Source organism: Rhipicephalus microplus, chromosome 3, assembly GCF_043290135.1.
Source record: "Rhipicephalus microplus isolate Deutch F79 chromosome 3, USDA_Rmic, whole genome shotgun sequence".
NCBI classification, from domain to species: domain Eukaryota; kingdom Metazoa; phylum Arthropoda; class Arachnida; order Ixodida; family Ixodidae; genus Rhipicephalus; species Rhipicephalus microplus.
In genome coordinates, this window is record NC_134702.1 from 23728714 (window position 1) to 23747477 (window position 18764).

The 18764-nt window shown below is 42.5% G+C and overlaps 1 protein-coding gene across 1 annotated transcript; it reads right to left on the reverse strand.

Moving 5' to 3' along the window:
• Positions 1-11867: 11867 nt before the first annotated feature.
• Positions 11868-17404, reverse strand: LOC119180419 (leucine-rich repeat-containing protein 47-like). The gene is made up of 6 exons (XM_075889094.1): positions 16542-17404; positions 15595-15753; positions 14706-14822; positions 14037-14155; positions 13489-13591; positions 11868-12569 (listed from the first exon to the last, which is right to left on the reverse strand). Exons 1-6 carry the CDS (start codon positions 17367-17369, stop codon positions 12285-12287), a joined length of 1611 nt encoding a protein of 536 aa, XP_075745209.1. The 5' UTR covers positions 17370-17404; the 3' UTR covers positions 11868-12284.
• Positions 17405-18764: the final 1360 nt, after the last annotated feature.

Sequence of the window (18764 nt, forward strand, 5' to 3'; positions counted from 1 at the left end):
GCTTTGTTGGGTTTTACTGGCACTGTTGATTTCTTTTTTAAAGAAAGTGGCATTTTCACTGGCTTTACTATTTCAGGGCATTAACATCTTTTCTTTGTTTTAAAACTTCGTTCTATTTGTGCAGTTGTGCGCGCTTAATAGAGAATGACCGCGAGCTGTTCGTACAACTTTTGCACAATCTCCTTTTCGTGCAACTGCAAGTTTCTCAAGAAAGTGTCGTGTTTAGCTCTTGGCGCTTTGTACGATGCTGATGATACTTGGTGCTTAGCATTAGCATACGTGGCATTGTCACCGAGATATGTCGCATCAGCTCATCTGCAATCTGACTATAAACCTCAGCACTAGTACGTGCTCATGTGCAAAAGCAACAAACTAAAATGGACACAATGTGCTGTAGCAACGCACTTTCTAGTAGCGCTAGACGTCTCTTTTCGTGAATGTGTCGTGTCGTCTACCAAACATATGCAATCGTTAGAACAAAGATCCTCCTTTAAAAAAATAATGATGCGAGGTTGTTGCGGAGACCTTGATGCTAATTGCAATCACAAGTGATGGTGAGTTCATTTGTCGAAAGCGCACAGTCGTTGCGACACAGGCATTTTAAATATCGCACTAGCAAGGGTCAAGTTAGCATTACCTGGGTCAGCTAGTGACAGACAAGCTGCGTCTTTAAGGTAGGTGTCTGTAATTCCACTATGTGAAAATATTTCCTGCCCCGGAGCTTGCGCTTGAACCCAGGAAACTGCGAGTACGTAATATGCGAGCAAGTTTGCCTATGTCCATGTTCTTTTTTTTTCTTGTTGAAAGAATACTTATGTAACCAAATGCAATACTCCGAGTATAGCACAATATGCAGTCATTTCTTATAGCTAACGAGAGCATTGTGTTGGCGTATATTGGCAATGAGTTTTTCTTTTTAGGCAGTTGGAACATTTGTCACAACAGGATAAAGCATTGAACAATATCTTTGCAACATTACTTTGAGACCTATATACTTGTAGATACGCGTGTTTTTATTTGTACCTGTTTTTCAAATGTTTTCTCATTTTAGAAATCTCTCGTTGCTGTCGCTCTTTGGTGTACAGTCGAGCGATCAGCTTTTCATTGTGTTCTGCATTTTGGTGTCACTGAAACTGTGGACTGTGCGAAAAGCAGTCGTTTTATGACATTTTAGGCTGTCCATAGATGGCTTTTTGTGCTGGTTTTCACACATTCTTCGAGTGTTGTACTCGTTTTACAGCCAGCCAAAACTCTTGAGTAATTTTTTTGTGCAACAACTTTAGAAACATCTCTTGTGTTCAGCTGCATATGGCATTGTATTTTTTTTTTTTTTTGTGAATGCTGTCACAGCTGTTGTGTTTTTTTGCGTCTGTACCTTCACTTTGTTCCTAGTGACGTCATTTAAGAGAAAATGCCTATTTACAAGACTTATTTTTGTTGCTTTTTCTTTCAAAGAGTTTGTACCTTGTTTGTGTTCAGTATTTCTGGGAGTTACTGTTTGCTAGTGATTGCAGGCGATATAATAAAAGCACTGTAAACAACTTGAAATAGATTGCCAAGAACACTTTTTGCGTAGTCTGGTACATGCAGAGTGCGGATAAAAAACATTGGCACCATAGGGTCTGCTTGGAACGACGATGGACAGTGTCTTTTGTGTCTGTGTACTGAATTTGCTGCTTGTCTTTGCGCTGTTGTCAAAGTATCATAGAAAAGGTAACGAAATATATTACTGTTGGTTAGAACTGTAGGTTGCACTTCAAAAATGTAAAGTTGGTTAATCACTGAGCAGTGGTTTAGCAAACTATAATGTAGCCAGGAAATAATTATGAAAGGGTGGGTGGGCTACTGCGGCTTTGACCTTAGCCGTGGTAAGTGAAGTAACTTTGATGCAACTTTTCTTAATGTCTCCTTTTGATTGAAGTTGATAACGGCTAGTTTATTGTCAGTGAAAATGGGCCTCCATTCATTGCATTCGAAAACAGAAGTAATCCAGCTGCGTCTGCTTACTTGTACACAAGTTGAAAAAGACGCTAAAACAAGAGTGCATACTGTAATCTCCATTGCACTAACATTATAAATGCCATTGAACACGTCAAGTAAGTGCAGCTGTGTGACGGTGACAGCATTTTTCCTTTGTGCTTTTTTGAAAGTGAGAATGAATGCTTGTGTGGGCACTTTAAATATTGCAACAGCACAGATAGTTTAAAGTATTTGTTAAATTTTGACCATGTCATACAAGATGTCGGAGTTCAAAATGCTGGAAATGGTGGAGGGATTTATGCTGTAGTACACAAAACTGGCCTCATACCTAGTGTAATAACGAGCTACTGTAATATAGATTTTAGAGATAAGTCTGGTTGAAGTAAGCCGTTCGCTCTAACAACTAAGTTAGGTGATCTACATCATAGTCAAATGGTGCGTAGCAATGTAATGGACATGGTGAAACATTATGAGTAGCATTGTGTACCACTTATTATCTGAAATCTGAGCTCAAAGCAATAGAGTTAATGTTCATTCGCTTTAGAGCAAGCAATGATAGAACAAGTAATGAGCATTACAGCAGAGCTAAGGTCGCAGACATTCAAGAAACTGTCCCACTCATTCACTGCCAGTCGTGTTCCAGTCATTAGTCCATGTCTCGGTTGCGAATGAGTCTCACTTGTGCCAAGTAAAAGGGAAAAGCTTTTGTTCATTTCAACATTTGTGGGTTTTATTATTGTATGGTGCTTTGGTAATCACAATTGAATGTCTCTATCACTAGCTTTGCCACTGCCACGTAGAAGTGGAGTACTTGTACACTGTTTTTTACCTTCTACAGAGTAGGCGAATTCAAACTTCTCGCAATTCTCACTGATTTGATGAAATTGTCAAACTGCCACTCGCTTGAATAGTGGAACACAGTGGGTTTTTATTGAGTTAAAAAAAATATAAGCCACAATCTATAGTAATGTTGTAGCTAACAGCTCTTTACAACAGCAGTGTGAAAAGCACCTTCCACAATGGTAGCATGCCCTAGCGTGCGAGCTTTCCATTTCGAGTGGTCTCGAAGTGTTCAGGAACTTTTGCCGCTTGACCTGTTGTGTTGGCAAAAGTATCCAAGAAACCATGAAATGGTTGTGCACATTTAAACTGCGTAATTGTGGAGAGACTTGAGAGTGTTCAACATGGTGGCAAGCTAAAGCGTTTCTTCTACACATAGGAGTAAAAGTTTACGGAGTGGTCTTGACATGATGGTAAAAGTTGGTTCCAATGCTGAAGCAGACCTTTTCAGAGAAATGCAGTGTGCAGCACACAGGCCAGCTTTATGCTTTTGAATGGCCCTCAGTCCAAGCTGAACTTTTCTGGAGAGAATAAGCTACACAAGAATGACAGTGTTTTTTGAGGTTTGTTTTTTTTTGAAGCTACTCATTATATACATGAAACAGTGCTATGAATATAATTCAACCATTGTTTGATTCTGAAAATTTCGCACTTGAAATGTGGCAAATTTGGCAGTATTACAACTAAGCTTTGCAAAAACGTGGTGTTGATGATTGGAGGCTGTGGTCAGCAAATTAAAGGCACGTTTTGATAATGGCACATAGAAGTTTAATGTACAGCAGTAAAATGTATCTCGAAGCTTTTATTTCCTTGGCTAGTCTAACAGAGCAATCTGAAATCATTCATTTCAGTGTAAAAATATGGTTGCGTTATCCACTGTTAGTCATCGTTAAAATAATATCAGCTTTATGCAAAAAGCTTGGCTCATTTTGTTAGTGCAACGCTACGACTGTCTATGGTGAAGCTTGTGCATTGCCAAATCACTTAGTTCCTGAATTCATGTGCTGCTAGTCTGCTAATTTATGCTCTATTTGAATCTGAGAAGGAAATCTATGAGAAAGAATTTGTGATAATTTAGTTTGTTACCCTATAAAGAAAGTGCTCAGGTTTATTTCTCCTACAGTTGCGGTGCCTTTGTGCCATAGGCAAAAAAAGAAGAAAAAAAAAGTACCTTCTCAGTTTTGCTAGGTTGAGTATTGCTGTACACAGCGAAGTAGTAGTGAGTGACTTGTAGACACCTGGAAATGCCTTGCATTTACGTGGAACACTGCGTTTGTGGACTGCTAGTTGTGTACCATTGAGGCAATGGCTTTATTTAGTTTCTTGCTTGAATACATGAACCCCAAGCACACATGTACTGTATTTTGTGTCATTAAGTGGTGTGGTCTGGTACAATAAGCTGTTCTCGCAAAATAGTGAGTTTGACCTTATTAATATTTTCATATGGTTAACATCGTAGCGGTTTGTACGATGCCATGCTTGGATGCAGTATTTACCAGTCTTCTACGACTTTAGAATTACAAGCGCAAAACAGCAAAAAAAAGGTGGGGGGGGGGGGTGGTGGACTTAAATAGCCCGAAAGTTCAAAGGACAAGTCTCAGAGTTGACTGATCACACAGGGAATCCTCTTTGGGCAAAAATTTGTTTCCCTATTCTCTAGACTGAGAAAAAACTTTTTTTTTTTCAAGATTTCAAATTGCCACTAATATATGCTTCTTGAAGCCGGCGAGCACCGCATCCAAGCAAAATAGTGAGCAAACCACGCTTACGTGTAACTTCTCAATGAAATTCAAATGTAACTGTCATGACTTCAGCGAGAAAGGCTAATGATAATACTGAGCTCCCTTACCAATGCAGCATCCTTAATTGATATATTGTCCTCAAGGCATGTTTGCATTGCACAAACCATTCTTCGAAGTGATGGCTATTGAATGAAAGACTTATTAGCATAAGCAACATTACTTCACGTAAGCAAATGCAGACGTATGGCCAGCTACTTGAATTTATGCCCTATGATGAAGTGATTGTGTTCGAGTGTTAGTACCTAACTGAGCAAGAGTGCACTCTATTCTCAGACTCGGCCTTACAGCACCTTGTTAGATGGTGTAGCATGATGAGCGTGCTCTCATTACATCAGCGCACACTGCTTGAACAGCATTTTGAAGCCCACTTGTATAGTGCATATGATGTGGTGTTTTTGTCAGCCGGCAATGAGTGGATGTTTGGTGCAGTTGGCAAATATTTTTGATTGAATGTAGTTTCAGTGTAACGCACAATTCTTCCCAACTTAATGTGCTTTTGATAACAGCACTTGAATTTTATCTGTGCTTGGAATGTGCAGATGTCAGGAGCAGGAGAGAGCCTAATTGTATGAAGCCGTAATGAATGCAGCCATTAAATAAAAAACATGCTACTCGACTGTTGCAGTGTTTTTATCGGAATGCTATCTGGACAGTGATGAACTATTGTTTAGTGTTTACAGCCTAGTTTACTGGCACAAAGTTCTGACCAGAAAACTTGTGAGCATGAAATGTCTTGTGGCATATTGAACAATGGTCAAGATAGTGAAGGTCTCGCATGTGAACTATGGCGGGCAATAGTATATTTAAACAAAAACTGTTTGCCTGGCTCAGAAACGGAAGCACTGCAACTTTTTGAAACTGCCACAACATTCTCGTAACAATTTACTCTTCTGAAGCCAGTAGACGTAACGAAGTCAGTTGTGTGCCCACAGTATCTGCGCATGCCTTTGGTACATGCGTTCTTTGAAGGCTCCTCCTGCACCGTGCTGTCAAGCACGCTTGCATCAAAGTGTTGCTTTCCGAGTTAACATGGGGGAGAGAAGGAAAATGTGCATGAGCTCTGCTGTGTTGAGACTGTCGCCACTGTGAAAAGACAATAAACTACATTTTTGCAGCTTTCCTCCATTTGTATGTTGCTCTTCACCATAGCAATCCACAGATACATGTGCACCGTGCGAGCACTTATGACATTGCATGCACAGCCTATCTAAATGATTCAGTCAGCCTTGAAAAAAAAAGTCATCGGCAACTCAATATAATGATTCAGTTGCCGATGTCCCATTTTAACCCTGTTCCCCTCAGTGTCATGTACCAACTAGTCCTTCAGGACACCCTTCCAAGAAAAATTATTCTTTAACTATAGTTAGCCAACACTGGCCAACATGATCAATCAAGGCAGAGTGGTGGACAGCATTGGCTTCAAGATCTGCCCATATTTTAATGGTGACCCTATTTTGTGGGATACTTCAATACAGAAATTTTGGTCTGTCGCACAAGTTAGCCACCCGGCAAAAGTTTAAGCACTTACTGAACGCCCAGCCATCTTGAACTGGTGGCTGCATTCATACTTTTAAACTTTGTCGATCAAAAAGCAAGTATCACTTGTATCTGAGGCAACACATCAATACGTAAGTATTATGTGTGTGTTCCTTTACTAGAAAATGCGTAGGTCCGTAATTCTAAAAGCCCCGGCGTTTCTTGGGCTGCGCTGAAAATGCGACGCTATGCACGAAAAAGCCCTCTGCCAGTGCTGCCACCTGGCAGTGATTCTGGGTTGTGCACAAGCTCGTGCTTTCTGACACCACTGCTAGATGGCGTCTATATCTCATGCAGCACCACAGCACGCAGATGAGATCAGGGCACATGTAGTAGAACAGACTGAAGACTATAGTCTTTCAACGATATTTGCAGCGAAGCATGCAGATAAGCAGCCAATTTTTTTCGAGCTGAAACTATCACACCCAAATGCAAAATAAAGGTAGAACAGGTTGTCATCTAAACAAGTGTATAGATTTGCTTTTTTACTGTACTACCATAACTACTTTCCATTTTAGAACTAGGAAATAAATATTTATGCTAGCCAATATGTAAATGTGTGGCTCTGTATGTTGGAACCTCAACAGTGGCCAGCAAAGCCAGTCAAGAGTACGGGTTAAAAGCTTTAAGTCATGATCTGCTAGAGACGTGTGGTATTGGCTAACTAGAAATGACCAGAAGCATTCATTGGCCATGGAAAGTGGCCATGTGTGAAGGCTAGGAGTCTCTTGCCAAAATTGTGAGAGGTACTTGTTGCACGTGTCAAAATTCATGAAAGGTTGAGAATCTAAAAAGGACAAAGTTGCCCATGGAAACGGCTCGCCTTCAGCCTACAAAACGACGAGGTTTGTGCCACCACGCCAGCAAGCTCGTGAGCTCATTAGAAGAAGAGAACAAACAGCCATCTTACATGTTCTGGGCTCATGCAGACGCGATTTAAATGTCGGTGTGAGCTTTCAAGTCCGTGTTGGCTGTTTCGTCTGTCACTAGAATAGCCTGCATGGGAAAATTGTTAAATTCACGGATTTGCCCAAAGTTTCTCGTTCTGGTTTCATATAGCATTTGTGACTCACTAAACTGAACAAAATATTTCATGATAAATCAGTATTCATGCAAATGTGCAGATTATTACCAGAGTGTAAAGATAAATCCTGTTTAATGAGAACTTCTAGAGGTCAAGACAGATAAAGTACAGTAAACACAGTCAACGTTCTGCAGCCACAAGCCTAACTACCAAACTTTTAAGGTAACCCACTATTCCCATGGGAGATGAATAAAAGGTACACCAATTCACCATTTTTTGCACGACACCAGTGTCAGATGCTCTTCTGATGGTTTGATTTAAACTTCAAAGGTCGTCAACTCACCCGTTCAGAAACATGCAGTGCCTACATAGCTCCATTCTGAACTGCAACAAAAACACGATCACGTCGATGTGCAGCACATCGACGTGATCTGTTTCACTGCATTATGACAGTGTCCACTGATTGGACACTGCCATAATGCAGTGTCCAAAAAGTGGACTCTGTTTCCACTTTTTCTATGTATTCCGTCTGTCAACTTTTATATTGTCACTCAAATGAAATTTTGCTTTGCTTACTTGAGCTTTTCAACATGTATAAGGGTAAGTACAATTTATAGGTTTGTATAATGTACAGTATGAGTTGTGTCACCAGCTTATAATTTCTGTTTCAGTGTTGAACTGCTGTTCTCATTTGTTGTTTCTTTCTGCCTGGAAAATTGGGGCCATGAACCTTGTCAAGCCTAGCTGGCTTTTTGTTAATGATCCTCAACATTGTATAAATGTTAAAATAAATTTGATTTGATTTGATGCTTTGTCTGTCATTCTAACGCAGCATTCGGCAGCAGAATGAGGCATCGATAAAGACATGCTTCTTGCATTTCTTAAAACACCGACTGTTTCTTCAAGGGTTGTTTATTTATCGTGGATGGTTTTGCATGACCACATGCCTCAACGCCCACTTTTCTGCATCTGCAGCATCTTAACAGGTTAGGGTTGCCATGTCAAAAATACAAGAAATAGCTATAAAATTGAAAAAACTATCTAAAAAGTAGCCAATTTGAGCCAAAGGCAGTAAATGGGTCCAAAAGTAGCCGCCTGTTTGTGAAAACAGTGCCGATTTTATTTGTATGATAAGAGCGTTTCGTTAGGGATGCAAGCAAATAATACAATTTATGGCATTGACAATTTTACGCAGGATGAAGTGGGAAATGACTGTTGACATGCGTTATTTGTCATTTTCTGATGAGGACCAGAGGCGACAATAAAAATGACATGAATGTGCTCAAGATCATGGTGGCTGTGATGAAGGTATAAAGTGTAGTCACTTTCCCGATCGATTCTGACAGAATAATGAAATCACAACATGGAATTTCTAGAGCTCTCTGCTGCTGTGTGTCTCATAATCGTGTAGTGGCTTTGGCACACTAAACCCTAGGTATTATTATTATTGAAATTATTTGAGGAGTCAGTGATTCTGAATAGTAATCTGTATCTAATATAAGAGAATAAAACAAGCAGTTCGTCAGATATGCGATTTGTAATGCCGATGGGGGCAAAGCATTTTTAATCGTCACATTCCCTTATATTTGTGGTTTGAAGTCGCGAACAAGAGTATTGGACAGGGTTGTGGCCAGATTATTTTGGAGTAGGAAGTAGGGGCGGAGGGAGGCTTTAACTATATTTTGTGTATGCTTATGTGTGTGCTTGTATATTTATACATGCATACTTAAAAAATTCCAGGAAAAAAAAAAAGATTGAACCCCCCAAAAAATATTTAATCCCCCCCCTCCCAGCTTGTTTTTATTTAGGAGCTGAAAACACGCCTTTGCAGCCATGTTTTCAAACCCTACACTCGAACAGCAGGGGCTGTAACAATACCAGATATTCAGAATTGGGCTTATATCGAAGGAACAAAACAGAATGTGGCCAAGTAGTCGAGAGATTTATTTCTTGTGCCACCAGCCTAAAAAATGTAACCATATTGTAACCATATTGTAGATGTAACCATATATTAGTAGCAAAACCTGGCAACCATGACACAGGTGCTGTTGTATTCACCAATACGAGAATTCAGTGACTACTTGACACACAAAGCAATAACTATGCAGCCTCTAAGACCCTCACGACACAGCCCATTGTGGTTACTTGTATGGTCCCGCCAAAAATGCACGTACCTGCCAACCTATCAGCATAAAAATTCGGGAGACCGCAGCAAGCATGGGGCGGGTTACATATCAGAAATTACAAAGGTTGAGACATATGGGACATGCCTTCGTTGCTTCCATTCACTGTGATTGCGAAAAGGCTGCGTTTCAGGGCCTTCCGCGTTGCGTTTTCGGCATCCGCAGGCATTTTCTCGACGATGGCAGTTTGTTTTCGTACGACGTCCACACCGCTTCGCGTCTTCGCCGTTCGGGAACATTTTCCAAAGAAATGATCCCGCATGATTTCTAACACTTAGCGGCAAACCGTGTTCCACAAGAAATCCCATGAATAGGCATTTTACGCGTATCACATTTATTCGCAACTCTTATACGAAACTTTCGATGTTGCCCTACCCTTCCACAGCACGAACATAGTTCTGATACGTAACACTTAAGTCACAGGCGTACGTGGTACAGAATCCGCACGTGCCAGTTTTCAGCGAACTCACTAATCACGGGAACTCAGCTGTGTACCAGTTCAAAAACACTTGCAAGTCCTTTTTTACTTTTGGCACCGCCACGAACCTTCTAACTGAACACTAGGAAATATGCACCCTCCCCCCTCAAGTACGTAACGAACCCATGATAAACGAAACTGACGTCTAGGCAGGCGGCGTAGGCCTAGCATATAAAATGCGAAGGCGAAGACTGACAGAGAGACGCAAAACTTGTGGTACCTTTCCCTTGGCCTCAATTGCGTATGGTGGCAAGCGCACCCAGATGCGCGGTGCTAGAATATACCTAGCAGTACTCTATGATACGGTTACAATGAACTACAGAAGTGTAGTGGCGAGCGCTCTTCCGCAGCACCGCAACTGTCGCAGTAAAAAAGACCGACTACACACGATAAAAAAACACCTCTGCTGTGACGACCACTTTACAGCAGATTCGAGATGGAATTCGTACAATCGGGAGATTAGGTCAAAATTCAGGAGTCTCCCAGGACAGTTCGGGAGAGTTGGAAGGTATGAACGCAAGCACTCATTTTCGGCGAAGTGTGTGGAATTTCACCGCCATTACCCCCACATATTTAGTTTGCATCTAGGTTTTCAGGCGTGGTACGCGACTGCCATCTGAATAAACTTTTTCTATTCTAAAAGAGTATACAAAGAAAAATGTTGCAGTGCAGCTATCTGCACCTCTGGCCCACTTAGCAGGGTAAACAGCAGCTCGCAAGTATACTGCCAATGAACGACTTCAAAAAGCAGGACAACATGCAGTTTTTTATTTCTTCATCAGCAAGCACAAAGCTTCGCAAGCACAAAGACGTCTGGCACTGTAAAACTTTCAATAAGTTAAGGTTAACTGTTTGCAAAGGTTCAGTAAAAGGCAGCAGGTGCTCCAATAAAAAGTCAGTCGGAGCAAGACCAATAGATTAGCTGCCTGGTGCAATACAAATCATTTCACATTCAAAACAGGTAATTGTGCGTTAGCTTTGAAAAACATTGCTAAAACCTATTATTCCCAGTAGACACAGAAAGTGATTCTTAACAGCCACACTGTTGTAGAAGTCTCGAGTTTTTATCACAGGAAGTTTATGGGAATCAGAAAGGGGCAGGCAGGTAATTTAAATACATATGAGAAACTACCCACTTGTCTGGTAGTTTCATCGAATTATTACTTTCAGGATCACACTTTTGCAAGGTATCACGTGACCAGGTCTGACTGCATTGGTATTCAAGGCAGCAACAATCCTCGCCCTTTGTCAATGATGCTTTTGACTGGTAAATCTAGAGCAGTTTTCAATGCCCCGAAGTAAGCCCTTGGATTGCATCAATTCGAACCTGCCATCGGATAGTAAAAATGCTGCAGTGGATGAGCCATACGGGAGTCATTCATGCCTGCAGCGCACATACCAAAGCTGGTGCCTAGCTTCCAGTGAGCACTGTCTTGTGGAAACCAATGCAGTCCCAAAGTGACCACAATGTCTCATGCAAATTTTATACAGATCGGGAACGTAAACTTCTTGAATTATTTCCACCCCCAATCGCACCTCGGCAGCAAAGCGAGTGAGAACAATCGGGTGCAAAGTGAGTGGATTCAAATCAACCAGGGAAGAGCACCAAATCGACCAGCGAGCAATAGTGAGGCACATCATCCCAAATATCGCACACAAACACTGCAACTTTTAATCTCAGGTTTTCCTGCATGCACATCGGACCTCGATGAGCAAATCAACTTGTTAAAAAGAACACTAAGAGAAATACTAAGCCAATCTAGATTGAAAGATTTTGCTTCTATAATAATGAATGTACCATTTGTAAAAAGACTAAGAAGATAATGAATGAATGTACCATTTGTAGACAGATTAAGAAGATAATGAACTTGAAGAAAAAATCCAAGTGGTGCCACCTATATAGGTGGCCCAATAGTAATTTATCACATGACATAGCACTGACTAGCAGAGCACAGCAAAAAAGGCGATCACATGAGAATTACCTGAACTTGACCATTTTGGCATGGGCAATTCAAAATGAGGAGCAGCAGCAGGATCTTAGGTAGCAATTTTTAAGGCAACAAAGTTGTATATGTACTATTGGCACACAAAAGTTAACGAATAGACTTCTAAACTAACGATCTGTCATTCTGACGGGGCTTAACATTTTCCTCAAGCATCCCTTTAAGGATTGCAATATTTAACGTGGCTAGAGCAAGCAACTTTGCTGGAAAAGTTGCCTTGTCAAAACACTAGCTTAGGAAATGTTCCTTGTTACAGCGCTACATAGATCACTTCAAAACTCTTCCTTTTTCTAAGCCTCTGTTTCGCTTGAATTAATTTCCAACAGCAGTGTGCCCGTCATGCACCAGGAACGTTGTACCAGTCCTTTTTCTGGAATGGGCGGTCAGTAGAGGCCCCAACAAAATACCCACACACACAAAAGGAAAACGTGATGGAATTCACTCAGACCGCTGCTCGACAACGACACCCGGACAGACAAGATCCGTCTTGGAAGGGTACACAACACGTAGGTTTCCATCCTTGTCCACCACTTTGACCTTCTCTACTTGAAGCCTGTGTGTGGTGGCGCCACCATCGCCAGTGCTTCCTGCCTCCGAGAGTGCCTCCTCGTTGCCTAGACCAAGTTGGAGGCTCTCGGCTAACAGGGCATCCATAACCTTCTTGCAGAATGGAAGGTTGTTTCCAGTCACTTCCGCAAACACATTGCGCGTCTCCTCTGAGATCTGGTTTGGAGATAACATCAGACAAGGCAGGTACAACGGTCACTAATCAACAGCCAACAGCAAAATGTGATTTTGGCTAAGCTGGTTACAGTTTAGTAATGTCCAAGTACCATATTTTCTCGCCTTTAACTGCACCGCCAACAGGAATTTGTGGAAAATTTTTTAAAAGTGATCCCCGCATACTGTCACAAAACTAGCTTTCTTGCTGAGTTGCGAAGCAATATTGTGAAACACCTTAAATGGCTGGAATCAGCACTATTCGTTTTGACTTTGGCTTCAAATGTAAAAATTATTTCTGTGCAGATAATAAGCAAGAACATTAGGTATATAAACTGGGATCAACAGAAGGAATTTTAACCACCTTTTGAAAATCGCATCGTAAGTGTGGAACTGTAGATGTGCATAATGTAAATGCTCCCCACTAAATACACTTGCCGCACTTGCACCACTAATTACACTTGCAGCACAACACACCCATGAATGTTTTCTTCCGACTAGTATGCAGCAACTCCTAGGGTCATTGTTGACGTTGCAACAACCAAATGGCACTGCTTTAGGTGATGTTTTACAAGGCGCTGAGTCTGACAAGAGCTACACTACTTGGGATGTGAAACTAAGTAACGCACGGAGATAAGCAACAACTTACAGTTTGCACCATAGTTTATCATGACCTACCAATTAGCCTAAGCCACCAGTTCTTGAAACTGAATATGATTACGATAATGGCCTTGGAGCTACCTTGCCTCTGTAGTTTCAGTAGTCACCCTGAATGTACACAACGAGCTCCAGAAATACCACTCCTGATTATGCTATGACTGTGTTGCGTGTTCTGCACGGGCCTGGTGTATTTATTCTCCACGGCAACCAAGGCAAAGCAAACTATGCCAAACAAGAGAGTGAAATAAACAGGTCCACATACCCTCGTTCCGTCACTGTTGGTCATTGGTGGAAAGGAAATGACCAGCTTGGACTCGTCTCTCAAGAAAGGATACAGGGTCTTGTCCTTGAGCAGATACAGGTACCTAGAAACATTGTGAACACTGTATTATTATAGCTTGCACAACCTTTAGTCACGTCCCGGGCGCATCATGAGCTTGAGCATTTTTATTTTCCCCTTCAAATGTGTGGCTTACTTTCAGTGTGATTGCAAGCATGCGCAGGGGCAAGTGGCGGCCACCGTTTATGACGCACACGATGCTCAAACTGGCTAATGGCCACCCATTTCGGCATATGATGTTGTCATTTTGGTATGTGCCATCATTTGTAGAAACGGGAAAACGATTTCTAGCCAACATTGAAAACTAATCGTAAAATTTCAGGCCGAGTGCTGCGCAGCAATGTTTGGTTCGCGCGTTCTCAGGAGCCTCAACTACCGATCGGCAGCGTTTTCCGATCAAGCCGAAAAAGTGTTGCGCGGCCTCTTAAAAAGGGTTGGAAGGAGGTAAAGATTCAGTGCCATGTACTCACTTGTAAATTCCTGGGTAAGTGCTTCGCTTTTTCTCTTTGCGCATGGCATCTGCCTCTTCCGTCATTTGACGATACAGCTCCTTCCCGCTCACTTCCTGTTTTCTTCCAAGTGGTGTAAGCTGTGCCATGGAACGATTGCCACAGTATTGAACAATGTCTCAACCAAGTGCTTTCTTAATTGTAGAAAAAAAAAAGTGGGACACTTAAAAGGCGAAGGCGTACGATTCACAGCGTAATACCATAACCTTTATCGACATGCAACCACACAGACTACTTGCGTTACGCCCACATCCACACAACATGGACACTTTCCACTGTAAATGTTTCATTTCGAGCTGTTCAGTATGATAACATACAGAGCACAGAATTTTCTAGCAATGAAGTCTGTAACCGCATGCAGGACTTTAAAACCAGCACACACATCAAAAGCCATGACCACCCAAACATACACCACAAGAGAGAAAACTTCAGCACATGCCAATACCATTTTCCCAAACATTTTAAAAACTTCGGTGGCGGGAGCACAAGCACTAAAATCCTTGCATATAGATGTTTGTTAAATAGCTTCAAGCACCCTGTCACTATAGGCGAGATGGTTTTTAAACAAGTTCAAGTAAGCGAAATCAAAATTAGAAATATAAAGCAAGGTTAACATCTAAGAAGGCTCACCTTAAGTTTGTCAGGCTCAATGGCATCATAGTAGACATTCCCAGTTATTTTTGCTAGGTCATGAGTTGCTATTGTAGCCTCGGATCGCTTCACACAAATTGTGTCGTGTAATTTGTTCTGGAAAGTAAGAGAACATAAATGAGGCAAAAAAAAAAAAAAACGGTACAAAGCGAGCCTGTCTTTGTAGGAACAAGAAAATAATGAAAAAATATTGCGAGATTCCCACGTCGTTTCTGAACAAGTCATTGATGAAATGGATCCTCAATATTCCACTTGTTTGAGTGAAGAGTCTGACAAGTTATCTGCACTGAAAACTCATCCATGCCATTAATACTGGTATAACTTGCACTTATAATCGATGAAATAGAGTAGTTCCCAATACCGCTGGCCATTTCAAACCAACTGCTCAGAGTGCATATGTCGGATTTAATCGTAGCGCAGTGAGCCAGCTCAGTGAACACAGAGGTGTTCTTTCCGTTGAGCTAAGAGCAAGGCCAAGACAGGACAGATCACCCCAATTACCCGATTCTTCTGATTGCCCTGCGAGCTGGCGAAAGTATGGCTCAGGCAAGCTTTCTTCGAATCTGGTGCCCATAAACTTTCAGGTCAGTGCAAATTGTGTTTTACTATGGAGAAACTACAGTCGGATACAACTGCATGGGAAATCCTATACAGGTGACCAGAGCATGGCAGCTGACTGCCCTGCTACTAGAAATAGTCAGAAGCAGTGTTGCCGAATGTCCAGTTTACGACATCCATATGGAGCGCACATACGTTGACGTAGTCTTTTGTGCACCCAGCTCTCAGGTAAACATGATGCTGCCTTCTAAAGTTGTATTTGACTAGAATGGAATGTACCATAATTTGAGAGCTTGCTAAATGTTCTCACCTGCAGTGTTAAGAACTTCCGAAGCCGATTGTCCCGGTCGAGATACACATTCCGGATGATGCAGCAAACAATGTACGGCCTCACCTCCTGTACGGCATCGCTGACTATCACCACAGGGCTCTGCGAGCTCAACTGGAGCACTTCAAAGGCATTCTGCACCTGCAAACAGCAGCAAACAAAACAGTGAGCAAAACATGAGAAAGCTATCATGGTATGGGTTAGGTTGTGTACAAAAACCAGGCGTTGGTGGTGGAACACACATGTATTGTGTTAATGCTAAGCTGAATCGTGCATTTCTATCACTTTCCTTGCAACGTAGTTCAGCATCTAATGATGCACCTACTTCCCTATTGCTTTTTTTTCCCCTATGTGTATTAGTTCTTCCTTCTTTTATTCATTATCTTTTTTAAGTGGCCTCACACTGAGGTTCATTGACTTTTCTTCATTAATTATAAGGCATGTTAGTGTAAATGGTATTCGCTTTCTGTCTAGCCTCACACATCGTCAGAGGGCTCACATCTTTGAGCATATAAAAAGTATTCTTACGATGCACGCAGGGAACCACCAGCCCCACTAGATGAATATATGCCGAATCACTTTGATCGGCGTACTTAAAATTCCGCCCTACACACATACCTGTGACAATCAAACCATTGTGTGCAATCTAGACGTCATCTTGCAAGTTCTAGAGAGCCTACAACACTTACTCTGCAGTGAGCAACAATATATTTTGTACAACTACGTATCATAACTTATCAGGCACTCGAAACTTCACCGAATGGTGGCGAGTGCTCATCGACACTGAAGGATACAGCAATACTTCCTCAAATTAGTCTCTAAATTAAAAACTGAGTGTATTAGCGCTGACCAGATGGGCATTATAAAAAATATGCCCGTGCTTATACGAAAGCGTTGCTGCATCAAAAATGACAATACATTCAACGCACCTCTTGGATGTCGACTGGAGCGCTGGCCCCTTTCTTCTTGCCTTTCTTGGAGGCACCGGACTTGTCTTGCGCGGTACCTTTCGAATCACGGGGTCCGTGACCTTTGACGTATTCCAGGACTTGCTTGTAGTGACACTGCTCGACTAGCTTCTTCAGACGCTTGTCACTCAGCGGATTGTCTTTGAGCAGCAGCTCCTTCAGCTTGCTTATGTCTCCAATCTCTCCGGGAACCTGTTTCACGGAGTTGCCGGCGAGGTCTAACAACTTGAGCGACGGTAGCGTGTTGGACAGTTTGCCCGGCAGTGTTTCTATGCTGTTGCTGTTGGCTACGAGCTCGGTGAGCTGTTCGAACCGGGTCTCGCCGGCGAGGAACGAAGGGAACTCCTCCAGCTTGTTCCTCGAGAAGTTGAACACGATAAGTCGCGTCAGCTTCGAGAACTCGTCGGGAAACGTCGTGAGGCGGTTGTTGCTCACGTTGAAGCTCTGCAGCTCTCCGAGGTTGGACAACTCGACCGGCAACTCCTCGAGGACGTTGCTGGAGACATCGAGGAACTTGAGCTTGCGCAGTTTGCCCAAGTCGGAAGGCAACTTGGAGAGTTGGTTCGCGTTCAGCACGAGCCGGGTGAGGTTGACGAGGCGAGCGATTCCGACGGGAATCTCCGGCAGACATGTGTGGCTCACCTCCAAGAAGTTGAGGTGGAAAAGGGTGTACACGGACACGTCGAAAGAGTCTTCTTCTATTCTCTTCGAGACTTCCGCGCCGCTTAACACGAGTTCGCATCGTTTTTCTGTTCGAGCGTGGTCCACTTCTTGCCACGCGGGAGCCATTTTTCGAAGACTTGTGCGGAACAAGCCGGCAGAAAGAGGGCCTAGTTTCGAATTCGGCGACTACTATTTCGACGTCGGTTCGACGTCAGGTGAATTTTCACTGACACATCGTAAATAAATATCTCGCGTAATTTCAACGAAGCGCACCGGGCCACCCAATGTAGTCTCAGTGTTTATATCACTTTCGCTTTAATACTGGCGAAGTCATGCGCACGCCAAACGTGCAGTACGTCGCATGTCTCAGAGTTTCAAAACCCTTGTCGATCATAATCGTGATACACGTTATCGCTCTGTTTACGTTGTAAGGCGCTAAAAATGTTCCAACGTTACGATCGTAAAGCTTGCGTGTTTGTTTTTAACACTGCTTGACCACACGGCATGCATTGTAATGGTGTGCAGGAACAAAGATGGGACGGAGGAGGATTGAGGATGTAAGAGTGAACAGGATGGAAAGGAAGAGGGGGAGGGGGGGGTGCCATTCTAGCCACTCTAGAAAGGGTGTCAGAAGTTGGAGTGAGCGTGAGGAGAAGAGAGAGGAAGAGGGGACAGTGTGATGTATAGCGTCGACTTAGTGTATACTGTAGCAAGGATGTGGGAAGGGGAAATAAATTTAAGGAGTTGTGACATGAGGATGACGGTAGACGAGGGATGAGCATTCACTTGTAAAGAATAGCAAAACAAGGTTATGGGGTAAGGGAAGTGAGGGCGAGGAGTAAAAGGTTGCATCAGCCTCGTTCACTCTTTGCACTACTGTGCGTAGCTGTTTTTTTTTTCATTTATTTTTAACCGTGTGTTTTTCTGGCGCGCTTTTAAGTCACCCCGGAATCTATTTTAGGTACAAATACGCCCGCGTACGTGGTTCCTGCACCCTACGTGCACGGTTGAGGTGACAGTGTGACAGGGCGCTAATAAGGGTTGCTATTTTTATCCACCTTAATTTCAGGGTGGATAAACTGGCTGTGAAAAATATGGAAGTAAGAGGGAAAGAACGATTATCATAATCGGCGTTGTATACTTATCGTACGAATTCTTGCATGCACATTTATCATTCGTCTGTTGTCCGATATGATATCGGCAGCCTGAAATTTCAGGGAAAGGTAAAGGCTTGAACTGGTGAAGTATCGTTGAACAGAGAAAGGGAGAAAGCAAGTTTATTAGAAGGCATGTTGCAGATAGGAAAAGAAGGAGATCTCGATGGAGACAACGTTTTAACAGTGCACGACTAGTCCTCAGTGCCCCCGACAGACCACCGCTTCCTCGGCAGACGTCGATGCCCCGACTTCCCAGTCTTTGATGAAAAAACCAGCAATGAAAACGTATACTTCTGCGGCAAAGTTGACTATCATCAAGAAAAAGTGCTTGAAACCCCGGTAAACAGTGACGTATTCATGAAGT